The sequence below is a fragment of the Galeopterus variegatus genome, unplaced genomic scaffold (assembly GCF_000696425.1).
Source record: "Galeopterus variegatus unplaced genomic scaffold, G_variegatus-3.0.2 Scaffold5767, whole genome shotgun sequence".
In the NCBI taxonomy this organism is placed as follows: domain Eukaryota; kingdom Metazoa; phylum Chordata; class Mammalia; order Dermoptera; family Cynocephalidae; genus Galeopterus; species Galeopterus variegatus.
In genome coordinates, this window is record NW_007731878.1 from 71,431 (window position 1) to 83,840 (window position 12,410).

Genomic DNA, 12,410 nt, shown 5'->3' on the forward strand with positions numbered 1-12,410 from the left:
TTCTCACACACACACAAAAAAAGACAAAAAAAAAAAAAAAATCAGTATTAACATATAAAATAATGTTACAGGCAGTTTTCCTGGTATGCTATAAAAGAGTAATTTTCAAATATTGGACAGGTTACATGAAATTCTCCTTAAATTTATAATCTTGTGGGGTGTACCTTCAATCTTAAAGAATTAATTAAATAAGAATCTCTGGGACCAAGTCATCATTATTTATTTTAATGATCATCATTGTTCTTTATAAAGAATCAGAATCTCTGATGTTTACCAAGATTCCCAGGATATACTGATATACATTCAAGCGATCAGTCTATCTTTGTTTGCTAAAGGGAAAAAGGATGCTGTATAAATTAGAATATTATGAAGCCTCTTTGTAGGAAATGATCTTACTGATAACTTGTTCTGCTCTTTTAAAATTGTTGGGCTGGGTGATACTGGCATGGAGATGTTATAACAGATAGGTCCTTTTAAAAGGCCACATGAAATTTCTCCTCTGGAGATGGTAGACCCTAAAGACCTCAGAGTTGTTCCTACTTTAGTTAATCATTTGGTGGGCATGTGTTGATGGAGCTTCTGCGTTTATTGTGCTGTGATTCATGAACTGCACAAAGGCTGCAATCTCATTTATCCTCACAGAGGAGTTAATTCTATTTGCCCTCCCAGAGGCAATATCTTTTTCTAATTTGCAAAGGAGGCGGATAGGCCAGCCATGGCTCTGTGATGTCAAGGTTAATGTGAAGTTAGTTCAAAACCTGCTTTCAAGATGGGTTACCATTATTGAGAGTGCTCATACATTAGATGACTAAGGCAATTTCTCTGGCCTTCTCTGCTTCCCTACTTCATTGGAGGGTTTTCTGTATGAAGGCTTTATAAGATGTCCTAAAAAAATATTGCCAAGATAGAAAAAAACTTGGTGTACTGGAAGCATAAGTTATATTTGCTCTTGAAAAAATTTTTATTGCTAGTTTTTGATTTATTTTTAATAACAACTATTTGAGGTAATTGTCGATGATGGAGCTATTTTTGTTGTTTATGTAATTTACATGTATGCTAGAGAGCATAATGGATATTTTTGGAAACCTAAGTGTTAAATTAAAAAAAAGGGATTTCTCTTGTGTCTCCTTTTCACCAGCAACCTAGAATCACTTCAATTGAAGGCTGCAGTAGATAGTTGGAATGCCATTGTGACGGATGTTAGAAACAAGATTGCATTTCTCAGGGTAAGTCCTGAAATACATTTAGAGTAAATTGGCTGAATGTTATGGGTGGTCTATACTTAAAGAAGACATCTAACATTAAAAGCAATTAGTAGAGAAATGTAAGGAAGAATGTGTTTTTCATTTCAGTTATCAAAGTTTATGCCTTCAGTTTAGGATTGGTTACTTCCATTTAGTTCATTATACATAGCATCTTAGACTCATATATATGGTCTTTTAGTTCAGGAAATGATAAACTCAAAAGTTGTGTCTCACACCAAGTTTTTCTAGAATTCCAAAGCTAACTCTGCCCCAATTAAAAATAAATGTCTTAACTTGGTCTGAGTGATAACGTGTTTACAGAATTAAAAGGCAGATCAAATAGTCCTGTATTAGCTTTCAGTCTTAACTTTTTATGTAATTATTCCATAATGCAAAATAATAAATTCTTAATTATTGGTTTAATAGATTTAGGACTGTGTTAAAAATAATCTAAAGAGATAACCCACTGAATATTTATTAATTAATTTGGTTTTAGAATCTTTTTATATTTATGCATTAAGGTTGGTATATGTTTGTTGCTTTATGATTTCATGACATTACCAGTAAATAACAATGATGTTCAATTGTGAAGAGCTGCCTCAAAGCACTATAGACTTGTCCAGCTTCTTCCTTGATGTTTTGACTATTTCTGTCCAGACTCTTTCTTACTCAGTCTTTAGTGATGTTTAGCATTTCTGCTAGATGTATTCAAAGTTTTGGCCTCAAAAGATCTGCCCCTTGTTCTCTATCCATGTTTTCTTTTAGCACATGTCCTCTGGTATGGAGGTTTCTAAATGTTCTGTTTTGTAAGACTTCGTTTTCCAGTTCTTCTGGGTTATTCACAAAATAATCTGATAAAACAAAATGGGGACAATGCCAGAAAATGTTGAAAACATGTTGTTAAGTTTCCAGGATTGGAGTATCATTTTTGGCAAAAATCCAAGAGAATAAAATATATATGGAGGTGGAGCAAGCTAGAGATATAGGTTTTAAGATAAAGAAAATGTGGATACTTAATAAGTATCCCCTAGAATTTCCCCTTCAGTTTTTAGAATGAACATTTGCATGTAGTTCAAGCTCTTTGTTACAAATTTGAAAGATCTTCAAAAAGTTCATGGAAGAGTTCATATTACCTTTTTTTTTTTTTCCCTTTTTGTCTTTTTTCGTGACCGGCAACGGATCGCAACCCTCAGTGTCGCGCCCGTACCGGACCGGGACCGGCAACGGGATCGCAACCCTCGGTGTTGCGCCCACACCTCGCTCAGCCAGTGAGCGGCCGATCTGTATGTGGGATCCGAACCCTCAGCGGGAGCGCCGCCGCACTCCCAAGCGGCGCACTGTAGCAGTGCGCCACCGGGCCGGCCCCTCATATTACCTTTTAATTTCATTTTTCCATCAACTTTTTGAAGTACTCTCATAATTTTTTCTCTTTTTATTAGCCAGTATGTTATTCATAGCTATTGAATCTTTAGATTCTTTATTCACTTTATACCAGTGGTTCATATTTTGGTTGGAACTGGAAATTATGGAAACACTGAAGAATTATTACAAAGATCTGTGAAGTATGTGTCTCTGTTTCTTGTCAATCAAACACTTCTAAGAATATAGCTATTTACATGTGGGGACAGTGGTCTGACAGTAGGTTGGGAAACACTATTCTGTGTTTTATTATTCAAAACTACATCAAGTTGCGAGCGCTGCTGGTGTAGTGGTATCATGCAAGATTCCCCAAAACTACATCAAGTATTTCCATATGCTATTTCTTTAAGGTTGATTGTGCTCTAAAATATTTTTTCTCCTCTTCTGCCAGGCACAGTACAATGAACAAATCAACAAGGTGAAGCAAGGGTTTGCCTTGAGTACCTTGCCTCCAGTACAGCTTCCTCCACCACCACCCAGTCCTGAGATACTGGTAAGAAACATGACATTTTGAAAAATTGCTATTTTCATTTTGATAAAATGGTAATAGCTATAAAACACTGAACGTGCAGTATGTTTAATGTGTGTTTGAAATGGAATAGGCACATGTTGTGAATACTAGTTGCAATTAGGTTTGTACTTACTAGTCACCAGATAATATAATTTGTTGGCTGGCTCAGCTAAGGCCAATGTAGTAGTCTGTATCACTGTATTTTAGTGATGCATGTAATGTCTAAAGAGTAATATTTTCTCATTCATCCTGTCAATGTCACTTACATTGTGAGAGATAAAATGAGAGCACTGGAAATTCTGAGTATTCATCAGTTACCAATAGATGATTGAAGCATCTCAGCATAGTACCCTAGTAGGCTGGACTTCATCCCTCCACTTCTACTTAGGCTTTCTTTTTCTTAACTTTTATATTCTATTCTACCTTCAGTAGCAAGGATAGCTTCCACTTATGTCCCTTCTCTGCTTGTTTTTCAGGGCCAATGGATCTTAACTGGATAAACTAATCTCTATGCTATAACTATTTATGTTACCCTTTTAGGAGGGTACCATTGGGTGATAACTTTTATTATCATGACAGATCTGGGGGTAGGAAGAGAAGAAAGGTATAAGATTTGGGAGCAGATGACTTTTGATATCAGCACTCCTTCTTGTAATAGAAATCTGAATATGTAATTTCTACTCATGATTGAGTGTAACAAAGAATTTAAAAATTATATGAATTGTATGGAGTAACACTGTGTTCAGAAAGCAGAATCCAGAGCTAAAAGAATTGTATATACTGCATGCTTTAGTTTAGAATGATAGTATTGCCTTTTATATATTTTGTCAGTTCAGTTTCTACAGGAGCACTGTTTCATGAACATATTATTTTAGGCTTGGAACATCATCATACCTAACTATCCTGATAACCAATGTGTTAAGTAGGTAACAGAGAAATCCCAAAGATTCCCTGTAGTTCTGAAGGAAGTAACACTTACTTTTGGTAAAAATCTTATACCTTCTGCCCATATTCAAAATATTACCCATAGATTGTGGTTAAACTCTCCCATGACTCTAAAATAAAATGGCTCCAGAGACTGACATGCTAGATACAGAGTTGTTCTTTGAAGTTTCTGGAACCATACCAGCATAAGCCTTGTCTGTTTGAAACCAGTGATACTATATAGTTGACAAACATAGTCAAACCTTGACCTACAGACCATCTAGACCTTAATTTTTTGGGAGACTTTCTTCCATCTTAGGTGGCTTACCCAGGTTTAGTTAATGGCAAAAACCCATTGGCAGTTAGGCTGTATGGCAATTCAAATCATCCTTTACAAACAGTCTGAGGGGTGCACATGTATATTTTGTGCTTCCTAAACAGATCAATGCTGTGCTTGATCAAGCTAACAGTGGTCTTAAAGTGCAAGCATCAGTGATCCTCAAGCAAAAGTGAAACAGTTTGAGAGAACAAATGCTAGAAATGTTACAGTGCTCTTTGCTCTGAATTGAAATGGTGTTGTGCTATGGAAGTACTCTAGAGAGGTCTGGGTTCAGGTCCCAACTTTGTGAAGAGCTGTGCTGGTCTTGAGAAAGTCAGGACTTCGGTTTTTCCCATTGACGAATTAGGAAATTGTACTAGATGATCTGATCACTAAAACTCCCATCTGTCTCGGAGATTCTTGTGTTCTGAGGAATCATCACCAGACTGTGTATAGTAGTCTACCCTGAGAAGTCTAGGGTAATGTGGTCTGTTCCCAGTTTAACCCACTGTGTTTTTAACCTAGTGTGTCATTATATCTCGATTTTGGTAGCCTGGCTGTTTAAACCTCAAAAAAGTGTTGAGTAGTAGGGATTCTCAAAGAGAACAGGACTATTAATTCAGCACCCAACATTCATTAATTCTGTAAAAACTTCACATTATGAAAAATTTGAAACACATGAAAATAGTATAATGAATCTCTGGGAACCCAAGAGCCAGCTTCAACATTGTGAACATTTTGTCAGTTTTATTTTATGTCATTCCTTCTTTCTCTCCACCGGAATATTTTAAAGCAAACCCCAGACATCATATAATTTCATCCATTTATTCTTTAGGAAATATCCTAAAAGATGAGGAACTCTTATTGGGTATGATTATACCACTATTATTTTACCTAAAAAAATTATAAAGTTTTTAATATCTTGTATCTAGTTAGAATTTGTATTTTCCCAGTTGTCTTTTTCTTACCTAGAAGTTACACAATGTCTCTCCTTCAGTGATGCTAGGAATAAAATGTCAAGTCATTGTAAAGTTCCCCATAAAATTTTTAGTTTTAAAATTTTGGCCACAAAACAAGTCTTAATACATTAAAAAAAAGACTAAGATCATAGAAAATATGTTCTCTGATCACAATAACAGAAGGAAATTTAGAAAATTCACAAGTGTGTAATTAAACAGCGCTCTTCTAAATGAACAATAGGTAAAAAGAAAAATCACAGGGAAATTAGAGGGTGCTTTGAGATGTTCTCTGATCACAATAACAGAAGGAAATTTAGAAAATTCACAAGTGTGTAATTAAACAGCACTCTCCTAAATGAACAATAGGTAAAAAGAAAAATCACAGGGAAATTAGAGGGTGCTTTGAGATAAAAATCAAAGCAAAACATATCAAAATTTATAGGATACAGGGCCTGTGCAGTGCTTAGAGGAGAATTTACGCTTTTAAACACCTATACTAAAAAGACGAAAATTCTCAAATCAGTAATGTAAACTTCTACTTTAAGAAAATCGAAAAAGAAGAGCAAACTAAACCAAAAGCAAATATAAGTAGGAGATAATAAACATTACAACAGAAATACATGAAATAGGGAGTTAAAAAACAATAGAAAAATCAACAAAATCAAAAGTTGATTCTTTAAAAAGATCAACAAAATTTACAAACCATTAGACTGACCAAGAAAAAAAGAGAGAAGACCAAAATTAAAATTACTAAAAGCAGAAATAAAGCAGAGGCTTTATCACATTGCATTATGGTTTTTTTGTGGTGGTGTGATTTAGTTTCTTTCTCTTTCTTGTTTGTATTTTTGTTCTACCAATGGGTTTTATTCTTTTTTCTGTATTCATGGTAATGATTATCATTTTTCAGATTCCTTATGCAGGACTTCCTTCAGGATTTCTTTAGGCCTGGTCATGTGGTGGTGAACTCCCACAGTTTTTGTCTGGAAAATACACTATATTTCCCTCTTTTCTTAAGGATAGTCTTGCTGGGTATAGTATTCTTGGCTGGCAGTTTTTTTCTTTCAGTATTTTGACTCTATCATCCCATTTTCTCTGGCCTGTAGAGTTTCTATTGAGAAGTCTGCTGTTAGTCTGATAGGGGCTCCCTTATGGGTGATTACTCTTTTCTCTGGCTTCTTTTAAGATTCTCTCTTTGAGCTTTGCCAGTTTGACTGTGATGTGTCTTGGATAGGATCTTTTTTGGGTTGAATCTGTTTGGGGATCTTTGAGCATCCTGGATCTGAAGGTCCATGTCTCTCTCTACGTGGGAAATTTTCCATTGTTATTCCATTGAATCGGTTTTCCATGCCTTTTCCTTTCTCCTCCCCTTCTGGAACATCCATAATTCAGATGTTTGTGTCCTTAATGTTGTCTGTTAGCTCTCCTAGATTGTCTTCATTTTTTAAAATTCTTTTTTCCTTTTTTTAATCTCACTGCGTTGTTTCAAAGACTTATCTTCAAGATCAGAAATTCTTTCTTCTGCTTGTTCTAGCTTGCTGCTTAACCTATTGGTTGTGTTTTTTATTTTGCTGAGTGAATCTTTCAGTTCTGTGAGTTCTGCTACATTCTTTTTAAGGTATTAATCTCTTTGCAAATTTTCTCCTTCATATCCTGGATTTTTTTTTTTCTCATTTCATTATGTTGTCTAGCTGAGTCTTCTTATATCTTGGTAAGTTTCCTTAAGATTGTTGCTTGAAATTCCTTTTCAGTCATTTCAAGGGTTTCCTGCTCTATAGGATCTGGTATTTGAAAGTTACTGTGTTCTTTTGGTGCTGTCATATTTTCTTGGGTTTTTGTATTTCTAATATCTCTACATTGATGTCTGGTCATCTAGTAGAGCAGTTGCTTCTGTTACTCTGGAGTGGGCTTTGAGGAGAGAGACGGCCTCTTCTTTTTCCAGTTTTTGCTGAGGACTCTCCTTGTGTCAATGTAGTCAAGTGTGTCTGCAGGCTGCCTGCATGGTGGCTGTGGCTACTGTTATGATGCTGAGTTGCTCTTTCAGCAGCTATGGCTGTGGCAGTTGCTGTGGTGGGCCACCTGCTCAGAAGTGGTGTTTTTGACATGCTCTCTTGCTTGCTTTTGGGCAGTGGGAGCTGCCCTCAGCTCCTGCGTAGGAGCTCGGGCATGCTCTCTTGCCTGCTTCCCCTGTTAACTTTTCATCTACTAGTTTTAGGATCACTATTTAGAACTAACTATATTGATGTTGTTCATTTTTTTTACTTCAATAAATTGTTATTGAACTCCTGCTTTATGCTTTATGCCATTGCTAGGCCTGGTACACAGATAGATGCTCAATAAATCTGTCCCCTTCTGTACTCCAGCCAACAAGATATCTCTTCTGTCAGTAGCTTCGAAGAAGGTCTAGTTTTCCATAACCCCCTATGAAGTACAGTAACACCCACAAGCATATCTACAAGTCACTAGAGGAAAGTTTATCCTTTAGGTCCACCTATTTCATCCTTCTAGTATCCTTGGAGCTAAACATAAAGGCAGGATTCCATCAAGTGTTACCTCCAATACCTAATAAAGAAAGCAATATTTTCTACTAATAACTTTGGATTATTTTGTGAATTTTATGAGTATCAATATTGTCCTTTATAATGTTGTTCACCAACATGGACAGCACTCACTGAGAATCTTCTTTGCATATGCCTTTTTTATTGAAATTGGGAAGGAACCTTAAAGATCACCTAACCCAACCCTCTCATTTTATAGATTAGAAACTTGGCATCCAAGGTCACCCAACTAGGTAGAGAGAAAGTAGGACTAGAACACAGTTCTCTTTCTTTCAATGCTCTTTCCTGTATGTCTCACTGCACTTTGCTTTTTCAGATATTCATATATTTAACTAATGTCCTGATGTACATTGTTTCTAATGTGATTTGTATCTAGATTTCAAATCACTGTTTTCCCTCATACATTGCTCTATGAATTTAGATCATTGCCTGTATAAATATATAAATGTGGATTTTTTTGTTGTTGTTGTCTTTTTACCTTTTCTATTTTAGATGCAGCAGTTCTTAGGAAGACCTCTTGTGAAAGAATCTTTCTTTAGACCCATCCTTACTGTTCCTCAAATGCCTGCAGTTTGCCCTGGAGTTATCTCTTCAGCTGGGCAAACTAGAACCCCTGTGGTAAGAACTTTTCATAGTGGAACAGACATTAACTAGTTTTTTTTATCATGATAGTGGACTTCCTGAAGGAATATCTTCTCTTTGCTCATTCATTTGATATGATAATGATGGTGATGGTGGTGATAATAATTGAATGATAATTAAATAAATACTTCAGGGCCAGCCCCTGGCTTACTTGGGAGAGTGCGGTGCTGATAACACCAAGGCCACAGGTTCGGATCCTATATAGGTATGACTGGTTAGCTCACTGGCTGAGAGTGGTACTGACAACACCAAGCCAAGGGTTAAGATCCCCTTACCAGTCATCTTTTAAAAATAAATAAATAAATTTTAAAAACAAAAATACTTCCTGTGAAGCACTGTGCTAGGAGTGTTACATATATTAAATTATTTCATTACCTGATCTTAGCTTAGTTGCTGGATACAAAGATAAATATATTTTTATACTAAAGACACCTTACAATTACAGTTTTATTTCTGTAACAGGCAACAATGCAGGATAGATTGATTTTTCCTTGGGGGGGGGGGCATCTGGCGAGTGCAGGGATCTGAACCCCTGACCTTGGTGTTCTGATACTGCACTCTAATCAACTGAGCTAACCAGCCAGCCCCAGATTGATATTTTTAATAGATATTCTATTTTTAGCATGGTTTTGGGAAAATTGAAAAGCAAAGAAGCCAAGTGATAACAAACTAAATTACACCCCAAAGCTTAAAGAAAAATTTTATTTACACATACACAAATACACATGCACACACAGTAGCACAATGTTTTACCTGTATCTATAAACAGATAATATAAATTGTATCATCATGGAATATTTATCATAAAGTTATAAATCTTCCTAGCTACAAATAGCCAGATAAGCTTTATCCAAACCTGAGGAAGAAATAAACAAATTTAAAATGACTAGTTTTATTAGTCGTAATCTTGGCTGGGGTAAACTTAATTTATTAAAAGAATCTTTTTCCAAAAGAATGATGTTAGATATAATTAATGAAAAATTCTATAATCTTGACCTTCCCATGAGTATATTCTAGGCAGATTATTCTTTCTTTCTTCTCTCTTGCTCTCTCTCTCCCCCCACCCCCCTTTCTTTCTTTCTTCCTTTCTTTTTTGGTACACATTTATTACTAACAGTCTCCTTTTGAATATAAGGTCAGATGGATTCTGCTTATTTTTGTAGAGGCTACCTGACTACAAATAAATATGTATTTAGGCCTTAACATGTTAAAAAAGTACCACAAATTTTTATCACCATGATATTGCAGTGTTGCTCATGTAGTTTGCTTACCCACCATTCTATAAGGAACTATGATAAAATTTTAAATTGAAAACATTAAATCACCTTAACCTTCTGAGATTACTTTCTGATTCATGAGGAAGAGTTCTATACTAAGGCAAATCTCTAGATTTCTGGGCAGTATTCTGCTGCTTCTCACTTATTAGGCTTTGTGCAAGTTATTCCAATGACTATTAGAAGTTGCTAATTTTTCTTGAGTAATAATCTAGTATTTTAAAATAACATATAGAGGCTTAGGTAAAAGATATCATGTATATAATTATCTTAGTAATCAGATTAGAATTCCAGAAATTCATTTATTAATATTAATTAGTTAGAATCTTAATGGTTCTAAGAAGGAACTTCCATAAAATATGGGGAAAACTTTGATAGTTTCATGGCTCAGAGGTGTCATTATAACTTCCACACCACCTTTGTCTATAACATTCATGAGACTTTGGGCAGAGCTGTTCTAATATTCTTATCTTTATTTAATTGTTTAAAATTTTATTATTTTTCTAATTATAAAAATATATGTGCTAATGGTAAAAATGCAAATAATATAAAATATGCACGTTACAAAGTAAACTTATCCTGTAGTTAAATCCCTACAGGAAATAATCGCTGTTTATAGATCGTTGTGTAACTTACATATGCATATACATTTTTCTAATTTTTAATGTAAAAGGAGGCATACCATAAATACTATGCCACAGACTTTTAAAAAAAACTAATGATATTTCATTGACATTTCTCATGCCCCAACATATAGATCCATTTTTAAGAACTTGATTAGATGTGCCATAATTAATTTACTCATTCCTCTATTTACAGACTTTAGGTTGTTTTCAGTTTTTCACTATTATTAAAAAAAATACAACAATAAACACCCTGCATGTATTTCTGTACATGTATGTAACTACTGAGGCAAACATGTCCTATTTTTGAAGTTAGAATAGTAAAAACAATTAGAAATATTGTTGTACTGGTTAAAGAAAAAACTCTTAAAAGGGGGCATGTATGTAAGTATTCTCTCTTCTTCATTCTGCTCATTTTCTGAGGTATGGAAATGTCATGTTGGCACAAAAGGTTACTTCCTAATAATTGAAGCTGATGGGTTATAACTCTGTGCTCCTTACAGATGGCTGGCATAGCCTGGACTGTGCCAGCGCCTGTGGGAGAGGCTGTGCCTCCCAGTGCAGGTCTGGGAAGTGATCTCTCCATGATGAATTGGGAGAGGATTACAGACAGGCTGAAAACTGCCTTTCCACAACAGACCAGGTACCTTAGTTTTTATTTAGTGGTGAGTACAGATCCTATTCTACAGTTTCTATAGCCATAATTATGGCAATGAAACATTTCATAGAAGCATAACACACACACAGAAAAGTATGGGTATTTTCTCACCATAGCCTTGGTAAGGAAGACGAAATTCACCAAGAAGGGATGTTGTTCAATAGAAATACTAAATCTTTTTCACCCAAGTTAAATCATGAGAGAGTAACTTTTTAAATTTAGGTTTGCTCATTTACTGAAAGTACAACTAATTGTAAACCTATTCAATTTTAATGCCATCATTAAATAATGATGCATTAAATATCTTAGATGCAATAATTATCTTAACCTATTTCCGAAATGAATTTTCAGTTGATTGTATGCTACATAAGCTCAAACATCATCAAGTCTTAGTTTCCTGTTCTCTTAATTTTATTGAGAGTCCTTATAATTTCTTTTTAGGGAACACAGTTAGATGCAAGAAATCATTATTTCACTGTGGTTTTCACAGTCTGACTTTAGCAGAAGGATATTTAATTCTACTACACAAATGAAGTTTCTTTTGTCTCTACTTTTGTATCTGAGGAAATAATTCTAGTTTTTTCACAAATGTTTTCATTTGAAGACCAAAACTATCATTTAATATGCATACTGTTATGCTTCAGGATCAGATTATAGTTTTATAAATTTGGTAATAGTGAATAGACCATAAAAACATAGCTATAATACAGTTGTTATAAACAGGTATGTATAAAATGAATAAATTGCAAATGAAAGGTAGTGTATAAGGGTGATGACATGACACTCATTTGGAAAAGAAAAATATTTAATCCTGCTCTGTCCTACCAAAAACGTCAGTGTAGGTTTTGGGTCAGTGGACCTTGGGAATTGAAAAGGAATGTATTGATTAAAATAATTTTTAGGGCTGCCCCGGTGGTGCACTGGAGAGTGCGCCGCTTGGGAGTGCGGAGGCGCTCCCGCTGAGGGTTCGGATCCCATGAGGAGACCGGTTCCGGCTCACTGGCTGAGCACGGTGCGGGCGCAACACCGAGGGTTGCGATCCCGTTGCCGGTCCCCGGTACGGGTGCGACACCGAGGGTTGCGATCCGGTTACTGGTCAGTAAAAAAAGACAAAAAGGAAAAAAATAATTTTNGGCTGAGCGTGGTGCGGGCGCAACACCGAGGGTTGCGATCCCGTTGCCAGTCCCCGGTACGAGCACGACACCGAGGGTTGCAATCCGGTTACCGGTCAGTAAAAAAAGACAAAAAGGAAAAAAAAAAATAATAAATAATTTTTAATTAT

At 35.5% G+C, this 12,410-nt stretch overlaps 1 protein-coding gene across 1 annotated transcript in view; it reads left to right on the top strand.

The window, feature by feature from the left end:
* Positions 1 to 12,410, top strand: part of DZIP3 (DAZ interacting zinc finger protein 3) — an 83,679-nt gene that overhangs the window by 66,328 nt on the left and 4,941 nt on the right. The window contains exons 24-27 of the mRNA XM_008589940.1: positions 1,139 to 1,226; positions 3,055 to 3,156; positions 8,424 to 8,549; positions 10,974 to 11,158. Of these exons, the coding sequence (XP_008588162.1) occupies positions 1,139 to 1,226; positions 3,055 to 3,156; positions 8,424 to 8,549; positions 10,974 to 11,158 (501 nt within the window). The remainder of the gene's footprint in view (positions 1 to 1,138; positions 1,227 to 3,054; positions 3,157 to 8,423; positions 8,550 to 10,973; positions 11,159 to 12,410) is intronic.